The following is a 15,092-nucleotide window of genomic DNA, read 5'->3' on the forward strand; positions in this document are numbered from 1 at the left end:
TGTTTGTTCGTTTCTTGTTTAAAAAAAAAAAAAATGAAATAAATAAATTGGCCCTCGTCCTTATCTTTGTTGTACAGGTAGCAGTTCAAATTATACTTCCCTCTAGGGTATCATGAGATGAGATTGAGATTCTGCTCTCATCGCTGTCTGGGATGGGTGTCACAGGTTCTGCACTCGCTTGGTTTTCCTCCTACCTCTCTGGTCGCTCCTACCAGGTGACTTGGAGGGGCGCAGTCTCCGACCCTCAACCCCTACGAACTGGAGTCCCGCAGGGCTCGGTTCTTGGGCCTCTCCTCTTCTCGCTATACACCATGTCTCTTGGTTCTGTTATCTCTTCCCACGGCTTCTCTTATCACTCCTACGCTGATGACACCCAACTCTTCATTTCCTTCCCCCCCGACACCCAAATCACCACACAGATCTCTGCCTGCTTGGCTGATATCTCTGCGTGGATGACTTCCCATCACCTGAAGCTCAACCTTGCCAAAACTGAGCTTCTCTACATCCCTGCCAAGTCCTCTCCGTCAATTGACCTCTCACTGACTGTGGAGGACTTTGTAGTTTCCTCCTCCCGTACGGCAAAGAATCTTGGGGTGACTCTTGATAACTGCCTCTCCCTGGCTCCACAAGTATCCTCCACTGCCAGAACCTGCAGGTTCTTTCTGTATAATATACGCCGCATCCGTCATCTCCTGACGGAGAAAGCCACCCAGCTCCTAGTCCAGGCGCTCATCATTTCCCGCCTGGATTACTGCAACTCCCTCCTAGCCGGTCTCCCAGCGTGCGCCATCAAGCCCCTCCAGCTGGTCCAGAATGCTGCAGCCCGCTTGATCACCAGTCAGCCCAGGTCGGCTCATGTCACCCCGCTTCTCATTGGCCTCCACTGGCTTCCTATTGCCGCACGCATCCGATTCAAGGCCCTAGTGTTGGCATTTCAGGCTGCTAAGGGGACTGCCCCACATTACATACAATCCCTGATCACTCCCTACTCCCCAGCTAGACCACTCCGGTCTGCCAGCTCTGGTCGCCTTACGGTTCCCTCTCTACGGGCACCTGGCGGTCGAGCTGCACGTTCACGCCTGTTTTCCGTTCTGGTTCCTCAGTGGTGGAATGACTTGCCTACCACTGTCAGGACAGCAGAATCCCTCCCCCTATTTCGACGCAGACTCAAAACACACCTCTTCAAACTCTACCTTAGTCCTCCCTCCTGACTTACCCCGCCCCCCCCTTCTGATACCCCTATCCCTGTCTAACCCCCCCCCAAAAAAAAAAAAAAAAAAAAAAAATTTGCACTTAGGATGACGACTACATGTTTAGAACAGCAGTCCAGGTGTATTTTCCTAGTTCTGGATGTGATGCTTTGACCTGTGGTAGAACCTATGCACTTGTAAGTCGCTTTGGATTAAAAGCGTCTGCCAAATGACTAAAATGTAAATGTAAATGTAGGGTCTTTCAGCGAACTTATCCCTGGTTATGGATATGCACTTTGTTGTACGTCGCTCTGGATAAGAGCGTCTGCCAAATGCCAATAATGTAATGTAATGTAATGGACTCTCTTTGGTTTACCAGTTTGTGTTTTTGGATTTCGAATTTGTTTATCTGCATATCTGAAGTGCCTTCTCTTTTTCCACCTTCTGCCTGTGACCTTGACTATCCACTGGATTGCCTGTGTTATTCCTGTTTGCCTGGCTATTGGACCTCTGCCTGTATTGCCACTCACAAGGGTTCCTTGTTCTGAAGCCTGACAATAATAAATAATACGTGGGGAATAAATGCACATTTTTGCTATGATTGAGTGCTCTTTATAGAGACTGTTCGCAGCTGGTATAAAGGAGGATATTGTTTAGTCCTTCACCTGTGTTGCAGGAGCCGCCCACTCTCCCTATGACTGTGCCTGCTCAGCTGGCCGTAGAGTGGGTGGCTTGAATAACCAAGAATTTGTGTGAGTTTATTTGCTTAACATAGAGCTCCTTAACAGAGATCTGGTCTACCCCAATGACCCGACTAGCCTTTCGCACCACTCGTCCCAGTTTGTTCTGGTCTTGTGCTTTCAGATTTCCAAACATACACTCAGTATGTAATTTATTAGGTATTTATTAGACTTATTTTTTTACTTATTAAGTTTGTTCCATTCCATTTTTACTGCTCTTCTGCACACCACTGTTGTAATGTGTGGTTATTTGCATTACTGTCACCTTCCTGTCAACTTTGACCAGTCTGGCCATTCTCCTCTGACCTCTCTCATTAACAAGGCATTTCTGCCTGCAGTACTGCTGCTCATTGGATGTTTTTTGTTTTTCTCACCATTCTCTACAAACTCTAGAAACTGTTGTACGTGAAAATCCCAGGAGATTAGCAGTTTCTGAGATACTCAAACCACCCTATCTGGCATCAGCGATCATTCCACAGTCAAAGTCACTTTTTTTCCCATTCTGATGGTTGATGTGAACATTAGCTGAAGCTCCTGACCAGTATCTGCATGATTTTATGCATTGCACTGCTGCCACATGATTGGCTGATTAGATAATCGCATGTATATGAGGCGAAAAGTTGTCTACATTAAAATAGTTCAGTCTCCTTAAGAAATACAAATGACTAATGACTTAGCACATTGATAACCAACTAAAGTTCACCCAATCTCCAAACCAAGATACTTGTACTCAGTCACCCTCAATTGGTTCCCCTCTAATGGTTGTTGGTGGGTAGGGATGTGTACCGAGAGTCGGTATTTTTTGGTACCGGTTCCTAATTGGTTGGTACCAGAGTACCGCTAAAGATTCTGGACAAACGATACTGTTTTCGGTATTTTTTTAAGAGTCTACCTAACCGTTGCGTAATTATGACACTGCCGTCGTCGACAGGTTATGACGCAGCGCCCCGTTGTTTTCTCTAGTAGTCAATATGTCGGCCGTAAGAGCTAAGCGCTCCAAGGTATGGGCTCACTTCATCAAACTCAAGGAATCCTCGGCTCAATGCAATATATGCAAGAAAGTAGTTGCGTCAAAGGGGGGTAACACCAGCAACATCATGAAACACTTGCAGTCTACCCATAGCATAAAGCTGAAGGAGTGCGGCGTGTTTGACTGCCTAAACAACGCATCTAAAGTTAGCAACCCGGCAGACGCTAACAACACCGTGCCCTCCTCCGTGCAGGCAGACTCCGATAGTGCTTCTTCATCAAGTCACGGTGAGCGTATGAATCATTAAAGGGGAAGTGAAATACTAGATTAAGTTAATAATTTACAAGATTGATTCCCTATATATACATCCTTAAAGGTTTAAGACTGCCAGTAAAGCTGGATTAAAAATAATAAGTAATTAAATTACCCTTTTTTAAAACATGCGCAGCGGCATTTTATCCGAGTGTATAGCGTGACGTCACTGTCCAGAGCAATCTCGGCTGCTGCCAGAGAAAGTAAATATGTTGCTTTTCCTTAACAAAAAGAGAAGCGCCTCCCCTACACTGTTCTGTTTACATGTATGTGTCTGTTGGGTTGAACATGTAGGCAAGGGCTTTGGTCATCTCCCTAGGTTTTTTTATTTATTTCATCTATTCTGAGAAGCATTTGTAATTTTAAGTTAAGCTTCTGTTCTGTTGAAGCATTATCACATTGACAGTTACCTTTAAGGCTGTATGGAGCTGCCTGCTCGTTTTTTTGACATACCTCGCACTGCACATGTTGACTTGCTAAGGGCTTAAAAGGCAGGTGCTGTAAGTTGTTTAATGATGTTGCTGGTGTTACCCCCCTTGTGGAAATAAAAAACGATTGAATCTTTTACCATCTTGTAACGTCTTTATTTTATACACTAAATTACACGCCGTGGTATTGATAAGAGTATCGATAAATACCGGCACCGATAAGGAGTATCGGTATTGGTATCGGTATCAATAAAATCCTAGCGATACACATCCCTATTGGTGGGTAATCAGCAATCCCTCTTTTTAAACTGATTACAATGTTTTTTTCACATTCATTTCTAAAAAGTTGGAGTCACACCAGTCCATAAAAGTTAGCATCTCCCTTTCAAAGGCGTCAAGTGACCCCTGGGATTGATTGAGAAGCCCAACAATTGCAGTGTCATCTGCATTTGATGAACAGGTGGGCTGGCTACTCTGCCCTACACTCATTAGTAAACACAGTATACAAGACAGGTGATTAGGATCTCCTTAAAAGAAAATCAACCGTCCACAGAATAAGATTGGTGTTTACTTGCAGCTCAATCAATTCAACAAAGTCAGCAAATACAATTTTAGCCAGAGTTTTAGGCATCTCCAAATGTGATGACTGCATCCTCTAAACTTCTGCAATTCGGCAATTCTTTTCAAGGCATTTCATGGGTGTGGAAGTCAGAGCCACTGGCTATAGGTCATTAATGCTCTTTACTCCAGGTTTCTTGGGAACTGGGACAATAACTGATCTTTTTCCACATATCTAGAACCTGGCCCTCATTAGGCACATGCACAGATGAGGCCCAAGGGGGGCTTGAGCCCCTGCCTTTTTGCCCTCAGACTCAAAAAGTGCCCTTTTCTCTTTGGCTGGTGTTAAATGTATTAATTCATTTATTTATTTGTTACTGAAATTCTATTAAATATAATGTATAGTAGTATCCACAAGAAAATGATTGACGCATGATCAATTTAAAAAGTTCTCAATCAATCAACATCGCATCTTCTGACATTCTGAATACAACTTGTCATGAAAAGCACCACATGCCCAGCCCTAGTTTGGTTAGCGTGAATTATATCACTTAGGTAGGCAATGTTTTCATTATGAAACCACGATTAAACAACACTTATTCACTTTTATATTATGTATCCATTGAAGTAAAAAAAAATGTATTACTAGCCTCAAGAGCAAGCAAATACGTAATTAATTTCTGAAGCAGGTAGTTGCATAGTTATGGTAGTTAAAAACGTGATGTTTAAAAGTGATTTCCTTGTTAAAATTTCAAAGTTTCAATCAAACAAATTTGATTTGGAACTAAGAAGCAGCATAAACACTGCTAGAAGAGGCAAATCCAATGAAAGGCAAAATACTTCTCACCTGCCTGACCCTGGATCAGTTTTTCAGCCATATGCATATATGTGTTTTTGAATATAATATAATACTGTGGTTTCTTTTTCTCTCAATGTGATGGTCAAAACCATGTTACTAAAATGAAACTAGTTCAGTAGTTGTACCGTATGTATCATTTGTGAAATATATGCAGTGTAACAAAATTATACAGAACCAGAAAACAAAAGTTTCAATAGGTGATGTTGCCCCCCTCATTTGCATATTTAGCCTCATTCTTGAACAAAGACCTTTCAGACCAGTAATCATTTGAATGCCTTGCCAGACTTTTTTTGAATCTCTGTTTAAACATATTTTCTATTTTATCGTTATACTCAAACTTACATCTTCTAACTTTTAATTTCAGTGCATTTTTACCTTGTTCTTTGGTTCCCGATTCTTATTTAGGAGAAAATGTAGTTTTTAGTTACAAATGGTTTATTATTTGCATAAATCTTTATGGTTTTTGTAGGGATAACTGCTTTTTCACAAAACCTAATATATTCTGATACAACAGCTATCGCCTCATCTGTATCTGCTTTAGGATCAGAGACAATGCCTCAGTCAGTGTCAGCATAACAGTCCCTCAGACGTTCCATAGAGTCTTACCTTGTTTGCTGGGTGAGTAGGCATTGGTGAGGAAGCGGAAGTTGCCCTTGTTGTACCAGCAGATCAGAGACATGTTGCCTTTCATCTTTGTCCTGGATTGGCCCCTGTGCTGAAGAACCTCAGAATTGCTGAGCATAGACTGGGGTAGGCCAGTACAGTCGCTCTTCCTGGAGCTCAGAAGACCACAGCAGTAGATGTCTGCAGGGGAGAGCATCACAAGCCTTAATCCATGTAAACATATTCTCTGACAAAAATTAAGCAAAATGCAAAATGGACTGAGCCCAGAGCCAGGAACCGCTGGATGGTAGACCATATTGTAGATCTCATCTTGCATTTGGGATGGGGAGGTTTTTTTATTGCAAACCCATAACATACAGTGCAGTCTGAGAGTATTTGGACAGTGAGAAAATTTTGTTGTTTGGCTCCAGCATATTGGATTTGAAATGAATCAATGAATATGATCGTTACACATAGAATAAGCATGGGGATGGATTGCCCAGAGCAGATTCGGACAGGGAACTCTACCAAAGCTGACCAATTGTCAGCTTCAGCAATCACAGTCACACGCATTCCATAATCAACAAATCACATTAACACAACATCACCTCGGAGCACCTTTCTTAAACCAACAGTCAGGCTATTTGGCTCATTGCCTACGCTGCCTCTGCGTGCTCGCATGCTTTACACAATTGCGCTCACCCTCCACCATCCCAACTACCACCTGTTGTTTTGATCTGCTTCTAGGTATTGGGGGTTCCGATACTCCCGTTTAGTAGGGGAGATGTATTGTGCTCCCTGTAGATGGGGTAGTGCATGCTGGTGCATGCATGGTGGTACCTGAAAGGTGGCACTATCCACTAAAACTGAAATATTTAACTTACATATTCATTAATATGTTTGTTAATAAATCATTTGGCATCATTTGTTGCATCATTAGTTCATCCAAAGCTATTTGTCTGGGCTATTGTCTCTTAACATAGGGACCAAAGAACTGTCAATGCCAATATAACAGGCCATCATGAGACTGAAAAATCAGAATAAATCAAATCAGAGACATACCCAAAATATTGGTTGTCAAAATCAACTGTTTGATACATTAATAAGCAAGAATGCCCTTGTGCTGATTAGTAAATGTATTTTGTCAATTACGTTCATTATCACTCATTTACTTGTATTGCTATCTGCTTTAATTACACGTGTTTGGCTCCATCTAGTGGTCAGCGCTGAGAGCAGTAACAGTGAAGTCATGTGACTTCCCATAGCCCATTTAGTGAGGAAGTAAGTTTTGTGGCATGGAGAATATCCACATTGGATCTGCTCAGTATCCAGCGAACATCCTGCAAATATTTTGCCCCCTTTGTTGCATTGTTGGTAGGTAACTGTAGCTTGATATGTCTTCATTCAGAATGCATTATTTGTGACCATTGAGTCGTTTTGTGTAAATTTTTATGTGATGTTAGCTACAGTAGCTATCTTGCTAGTTTAGCCACAAGTTTGTGCTAGCTCATTCTATACTAGCTAGTGTTTTATTGGGCTCTGAATTCATGACTTCTACGGTAATGAATAAATAAGTGATTTTATGACAGTATAAATAGTAATTAAGATAGTTAAAAACTGTAAAGTAACGAATACATGATACATTGCTATGGTTTATGATTTATTGTTAAAATACAAGCACGTGATTATAAGACACAATGGTAAATAAGTAAAAAGAGAATGTAACATTAGTCTAGGATTTATTTACAGTAATGTGCACGTAGTCATAAGCATTATTATGCTGGTTTATTCACACTTTCACCCTGTTCTTTTCATCAATAAACCTGTGGACTAAAGATCGCCTGTCTTCAGAGTCTTAATGGAGGGAAGGGTTTAGCTGGCTGCCAATGATTCAGCTTTAAGGGCAGCACAGCCCTTGAGGGAAAGCAACCTGATAGACCTAGCTAGCATTTGTATTAAGCATTAAGCTAAATTATTCTATCCAAATTGTTCAAGGTTATTCCAGTTCTTGAGGTATATTATAACAATGTTAAATTGTTTGTTTATAAAAGGAATATATGGGATATGCATATTATATCTTGTTTTGTGGGCCACCCCATGGACACTCCATTTTTTATAAAATTATATTGTATAAGGTGAGTATAACTTCCATAGACTTCTACTCAATACTCTCGCCTGTGTGTCCTAGCATCCTGTTGCCCTTTTTTCTGCTACCGTACATTGACCAGAACCTGGAAGGCTTTGGCCACAGGATCATAGGCTCTCATATCATATATCACATCAATAATTTACAGAGGGTTTTGCAGCAGTGATGGTAGCAAAGTGATTTGGCAACAATAACTGCAACCAAACATTACTTTAATAATGATAGTAGGTTGGTTTTTAAGCATGAACTGCTCTTATAAGGTCCTGCCACAGCATCTATATTTGATTGAAGTCAGGATTTTGTCTAGACCACAAAATTAAAATGAAATTTTGATGAATTACAATCAATCAGATGTGGACTGGCTTTAGTGTTTGGATCATTGTCTTGCTGCATAACACAATTATGCTTCAGCTTTTTTTTTACCGGACAGATGACCAGACATTTTGCTTAAGAATTTTCTGGTACAGAGCAGAATTCCTTCAATATGGCAAATTTCCCAGGTCCCGAGGCAGCAAAGCATCCCCACATCATCACACTATCACCACCACGTTTGACTTTTAGAATGATGTTCTTAAAGTGATGTGCGGTATTTGCTTTATGCCAGAAAACGTTACACATTGACTCCTCTGTCCATTATCCCAAAAGCAGCAGGGATCATCCATCCTTTTTTGCAACTGTAAGACAATCATTGATGCTTCTCTTGGTTAGCAATGGTGTTGAACTTGCTATCCTCAACTTGCCATTCTGCCCGGTCTCTATCTTATTGCATAGTCATGAGCAATTATATTAGCTGAGGCTTGAGAGGCTGTCTTTGGCTGTTCTTCTGGCATCATGCATCACCTCCTGCTCTCACTGCTCCTGGCTTGGGGAATTTTGGCAGGTTGGCCACTGCTAGGAAGATTCACCACTGGTCCAAGTGATCTCCATTTGAAGATAATGGCTCTCACTGTGGTTCTGTGGAGTTTCAGAGCCTTAACAATGACTTTGTAACCCCTCTCAGACTGATATACAACAACTTCTCTTCTGGAATTCCCTTTTTTCATGGCATACCAAACCTATGTATTTGTCTGAATTAAAGCAGTTCTCGAAAGAGAAGTGGGTTAAAATTCCTAAAAAGTGTTCGATTGCAGTTATTGCTGCTAAAGCTGGTGCAACAAGTTATTAAGATTAAGGAGACAATTACTTTTTCATCGGGGGGATAGGGGTGATTGATTTTCAAATAAATAAATTAAATAGTTATTTAAAAAATGTGTTTTGTGCTTACTCAGGTTCCCTTTGTGTAATATTACATTCGGTCTAAAGATCTGAAACAAGGTGTCTCAGTCTTTTACACAGTACTGTAGAGCAAAATAAGTTTCATCAAGAATTGTACCTTGTTTCTCAAACTCCTGGAACAGGTGAAGGCTGGTGATGCTGGGTCCAGTGAAGATGATGGCGTTGCGGCCTGACAGGTCCTGGCACAGCTGTTTGGCCACAAGGCTGTGCAGCTGTGGCTTGTTTTTCAGTGTATCCAGGCCGTCTGGACCTGGACCCTCCTTCAAGTGGACATAGATCTGGATAGGAAATAATGTGATAAGATGGACGAACACACCTGACAGATAATACTGTATTCTGCTTTGCAAGTGTTCATTTCCAGTGGATAAGTGTTTGAGAGTGATCATTTGCAAAGCACAGTGCAAAACAAACAAAAAAAAAACGTAATTTCAAGTATGATAAAGCTTTCTTTGGTTTGAACATTTTTCAGTTGGACAACAAACACAGACTAAATAAAAGAGAAAATGCTCTAAAATTAATCAGAAAGCAGAAACCTTTTTGATGTTTGCACATCTTTAACTCCAGTCTTTATTCACAAATAAATGTTGTAAATCGCGGTGGTCTAAATTAGCGGTGAGAAAAGTATTTGTTTCATACGAGTACTTGTAACGAGTATTGACTTTTTTCTGAAAACTAATGTTGTACGAGTAATTGGGTTCATTATCTGCGATCAAAGAATTGGCCTGCTTTATTTTACTTTTATTCTTTATATTGGTTGCAGTAGCTGTACATCAGTGACAAATGTGTAACATATAGTTAACACTGTTTCGTGATAGGCCAGTTCCTCCCTGGTTCCTCCCCCTCAGATCAGTAAAAACTATTGCCTGCTGTTATTTTCCTCACTTCTCTCTTGCGCATGTCAGGAGACTGCTGTATGAACTTGTTCCAATCGTAGATTAAGGATATAACTACTTAAAGGTAATGGTCAAGAGAGGAATTGCAGCAACAAACACCCTCAACCACAACATGCACTGGAAAGTTGACAGTGACAAACGAGCCTGCCGTCTTTTGTAGTGTTCTAGTAAGAAAATGTTCGCCAAACAGGTGACTTTATGAAATGTTGACTTTAGTGTGCTGCACAACACTATTTATATGTTTTGTCTTTTTTAAGTTTTTTTAAGAATTTACAAATAGCCACCTGAAAAACAACGCATGTGCAACAATGCTTGCAACCCTCACTACTATGTTCGTATTGCCTCAGTAAATTCGTTGAGCTAACTATGGCTAAATTGCTTGTTGCTACCGATAGCAACCTGGTATTATTTTATAACTAGATATGTAGTCTTGGCTTGAATGATAAGCAATAGTATACCGAGTTTCAGTGATAGCTTGTCTGGAGCGCAATTTGGGCAGCTACACGCGAACAATCAGAATAAGCCCCCATGCCATTGGCTGTGGCAATTAGAACCAATTTTCAACCAATGAGCTTGAATTATTGTACAGCTGTGAAATAGTTTGGTACAGAGTGATGGCCTGTCAACTGTATATTTTGAAACCAGAATTTTAGGACGATAAACACAGGCAGAGGGTCAACATGTCAGTGCGCCCTTTTCAGTGATAGGAAAGGAAAATCTTACTGATTGTACCTTTAAGGCCCAATCTAGACAATTCCTGAATCCAGCAGTTTTAACCATTAATGTCCGGCATTCTGAATACCAATTCACTTCAGTTAACCAACATTTAAAATATACTGATTCATTTAATTGGGTCATTACTATCAAAAATATCAATGAACAATTAAATCACCAATTTCTTTGATAGGCAGATCAACCTTTATCAAAATGCACAACTTGCAATCAGGTAAAAATCAAGACATTTATTTAGTTCACAAAGAATATACATGTGTAATCTAAAGAATGTGGTTCATCTACCTTAGAACAATGAAGGATACAGACACAGACAAGTTACATTCACAAAGGAAATGGATGAAAGAAAATACCAAACTCCAGAATGCTCAAAATCCAAGAAGACAGCCAAACATTCCAAAAGACTTGAAAATGTAGAATACCAGACCAAGGTGCTGATGGAAAATAGACAGGCTTGTTGCTGTGTCTTTAGAACAAACCTGCAAGAGTCTAGGTTTATGGTTAATTTTATGAGGATAACATGTATGTATAGTACTGCGCAAAGGTTTTAGGCAGGTGTGAAAAAATGCTGTAAAATAAGAATGCTTTCAAAAATAGAAATGTTAATAGTTAATTTTTACCAATTAACAAAATGCATGAACAGAAGAACTGAATGAACAGAAGAAAAATCTAAATCAAATCAAAATTTGGTGTGACCACCCTTTGCCTTCAAAAGAGCATCAATTCTTCTCGGTATACTTGCACACAATTTTTGAAGGAACTCGGCAGGTAGGTTGTCCAAACATCTTGGAGTACTAGCCAGTTCTTCTGTGGATTTAGGCAGGCTCAAATGCTTCGGTCTCTTCATGTAATCCCAGACAGACTCCATGATGTTGAGATCAGGGCTCTGTGGGGGCCATACCATCACTTCCAGGACACCTTGTTCTTCTTTACGCTGAAGAAAGTTCTTAATGACATTGGCTGTATGTTTAGGATCGTTGTCCTGCTGCAGAATAAATTTGGGGCCAATCAGATGCTTCCCAGATCTGCCTACTTCTCAAGCATTGAGGAGACCATTAATTCTGACCAAATCCCCAACTCCATTTGCAGAAATGCAGCCCCAAGCTTGCAAGGAAACTCCACCATGCGTCACTGTTGCCTTATTCTTGTTCCACTCTCCAGCCCTTCAGCAAACAAACTGCCTTCAGCTACAGCCAAATATTTAATATTTATTTTGACTCATCAGTCCAGAGAACCTGCTGCCATTTTTCTGCACCCCAGTTCCTGTGTTTTCGTGCATAGTTGAGTTGTTTGGCCTTGTTTCCACATCGGAGGTAAGGCTTTTTGGCCACAATTCTTCCATGAAGACCCATTCTGACCAGACTTCTCCCCACAGTAGATGGGTGTACATGGGTACCACTGCTTTCTGCCAATTCTGAGCTGATGGCACTGCTGGACATCTTCCGATTGCGAAGGGAAATAAGAATGATGTGTCTTTCATCTGCTGCGCTAAGTTTCCTTGGCCGACCACTGCATCTACGGCCCTCAACATTGACCGTTTCTTTGTGCTTTTTCAACAGAACTTTGACCAATTATATAATTTAATGTTTCATTGTGCTGCCATTATTAGAAAGCAAGTAAATCCAAGTATTATTACGATTATTTTATTTATCTGCAAAACTGCCCTGCCAGTTTCTCTGCTAATAAAAGACAGCATAGGTTACACTATGAGAGTTTGAAATACATTGCTTCGTATCGAGCCCCCAAAACGCAGTTATCTGAGGCGATTCAATGTTAGATTCAGTAATCAAATTGCAGTTCACATTTATTAAATGGAGTAAGGCAGAATTTAATTAATGTAGTAAAAAAATACTTGGTTTGCTGTAAACAGCTATCAAGCGGGATATTATTAATTCCGCTCTGGTAGGATGAGTAGGCTTATTAGTAAGCTATCTGTGCTCATTTATCTTTGCTGTTATACAGTAATAGTGCCATTGCTATTGCTGATAATAAAATGTGAAAAATGCACAGGAAAAGAAGTCATCGAGTCATTTGCATGTTCCTTCATCTTTGCATATCCCTTCATCATTCTGTAATATAAGTACATTAACAGTTGTTTTCTTGACTGTTTAATATCAAATATTGTAACAATGGGCTACTATCTCACTACTCAGCTCTCACTGCTGATGGCGGTGAATGAAATCCTATTGGAATTTTGAGTGAATTTGGATTGGGGGAGGGCGTGTAGCTGAATAGTGGCCACACACATATAAGCCATCTGGCGGGAATGGGGTGGATGAAGCAAACTGGAAATGCCCCCATCAGCTCCTTTGCCTTGCTGATATTACATTAAGTTATTGTTTGTCGTGATGAATTAATATTAACAACATCTGTAATGTTTCCCTTAGGCCGCACACAAAATTTTGGTTATTTGCACGAAATCAGCGAAGTTATATTTAGACATGCTACTGTCTTAACAAGGTCTTCAATTACCAATGGTGTGCGAGAAAGGCAGGTTTGTCATCAATGAGTAGGGAGCAGTCAGTCCGTCAGTCACCGTGTCATGGACATGGAAGCATGGAACATGGAAGCGAAGTTCATTCAAACTCATGAAGACATAAGCCTAATTGAGAGTGGAGTGAAAAATGAATGGAGATGGGCTTGTGTTGAAGAAAATGGTGGGGACGGGCAACCGCTTAAAACTTGGTGCAAGAAACTCTGTGAAGCTGGTTATTGTTTCTGCACTGTGTGTGACATGAAACTCATACACGGCAGTGGCAATGTTTATCTGACAAGTTGAATGAGTCTACAAGCCTGAAATGTTGATGAGTCTACAAGCCTGAACATGGATAGAATTATTAATGTCCTAGTTAGCTATTATGATTGACTATTATTATGATGATCTTGGCAAAGTTATAACACCGCATCTAGCATATTCAGTGTTTACCGCAGCGGGCCGCCTTAACAAAAAATGGATTCAGAAATGAAAATTGATTAAAAAGAAAAATACGAAATAGCAAATCTGATGTCGAACAGCAGCATTTGCCTGTTATAATAACATTGCGTAGTTTGTCACACGGACACGGTTGGTTCTATAGTTTATCTGTGAAAATGATTTGCTAGGTTAAGCCCGTTACCGTGTCGCCCATTGGCATCATAGCCCAGATGTTCTGACAAAATGAACTCCGTATGAAACGTCCCCCAAGTTTTTTGGTTAGGCGATGGGGGAGCCTCCAGTGTTGCCATGTCCGCGGTTATCACGGCAAATTGGGCTATTTTGATAGTCGCGGTGGAAATATTCACAGCCTGAATCCTGGGAGTGAAAATGAACAAAACATGTTCAAATAAGATCTCTCTTATCCGTTTAAAACAACTAAATGGAACATTATATTTTTAGTCGATTTTGGGATGGAATTTGGCAAGACCTTGGCAAGACCTCTCTTTTTTTGGCGATGCACGCTCACCACTGCAATAGCTTGGATGACTGTGTCTCAAACACACATTTTCTAAATAAATGCCTTTATTGTCCCACCATATTGGTCACTGTAGACTAGCGGAAACACTGACCGATCAGTCCATCTCCTTTTCAGTAAATTGAGCCGCGTTTTAAAGCATTTTATTTTCTGCGGACAGAGTAACATGAACTAGGGATATGACATATAAAGTGAAATGATAACCAGATAGGCTACCTTTCCAATGGTCAGACATATTACATTTCTGCATTTTCCGGTTAGCAGAACGCTACTAAGACTTTGCTGACAATGGCTTTGAAAAGTGAGCTAGTAGTAGCTAACATTAGACCTATACTTAAATGTACAATAGGTCATAAATTGTATGTGTGTCTTCAAAAAGACTGGATAGCTAACAGCAAATGTAGCTCATAATTTGCTTTTAAGCTTCCCATGTTTACTTTTTGGAGTACACACGGCAAGCCATTACAGAGAAAATGTGAACTGGAAACTCATATTGGAAATAGCTTTACCAAGCATAGACAGATTGACGCTAACATAACGTTAGCCTGTCAGCTTGAGGAGGGTAATCTTAGCTAATTGTAACTCCATACAGAGACAACGTTAAAGAAAAACACACTCACTGTCAAGAATTGTGGATTGTTACATTTTGTGGAGGACACAAGTTAGTTTGATCCTGCCCATCGCAGAGCTATCATATCATTAACGTTATACCAGGGCATGTTTCTAGACTTGGTCGACCAGTTTGAGGGATAGAATGTGGAAATATGTTTCATTGGAATAATGAGTTACATGGATGCCTTTTGGCCGTCCTTCAACACTTCAACCGGATTGTTACCTGAATTAAAGGGGTCTATGTGAAAAGATCAGAGAGGTCTGATTATCAGGTCTGTCAGCTGTGACGTTTACATTTACATTTTTGTCATTTGGCAGACGC

The 15,092-nt window shown here is 40.4% G+C and overlaps 1 protein-coding gene and 1 long non-coding RNA gene across 6 annotated transcripts in view; one reads left to right on the forward strand and one right to left on the reverse strand.

The window, feature by feature from the left end:
* Positions 1-15,092, reverse strand: part of LOC133121602 (piggyBac transposable element-derived protein 5-like) — a 72,306-nt gene that overhangs the window by 37,751 nt on the left and 19,463 nt on the right. For all 5 annotated transcript variants that reach the window (XR_009708020.1, XM_061230905.1, XM_061230904.1 and 2 more), the window contains 2 exons: positions 9,179-9,359; positions 5,664-5,861 (listed from right to left, as the gene is read on the reverse strand). Coding sequence is in view for 4 of the 5 variants with exons in the window: in XM_061230905.1 (XP_061086889.1) it covers positions 5,664-5,861; positions 9,179-9,359 (379 nt within the window). In the remaining variant the exon portion in view is untranslated. The remainder of the gene's footprint in view (positions 1-5,663; positions 5,862-9,178; positions 9,360-15,092) is intronic.
* LOC133121604 (uncharacterized) lies at positions 6,925-9,687 on the forward strand. The gene is made up of 2 exons (XR_009708021.1): positions 6,925-7,034; positions 9,204-9,687. It is a non-coding gene; the product is annotated as an uncharacterized LOC133121604 (long non-coding RNA).

This window comes from Conger conger, chromosome 2 (genome assembly GCF_963514075.1).
Source record: "Conger conger chromosome 2, fConCon1.1, whole genome shotgun sequence".
In the NCBI taxonomy this organism is placed as follows: Eukaryota; Metazoa; Chordata; class Actinopteri; order Anguilliformes; family Congridae; genus Conger; species Conger conger.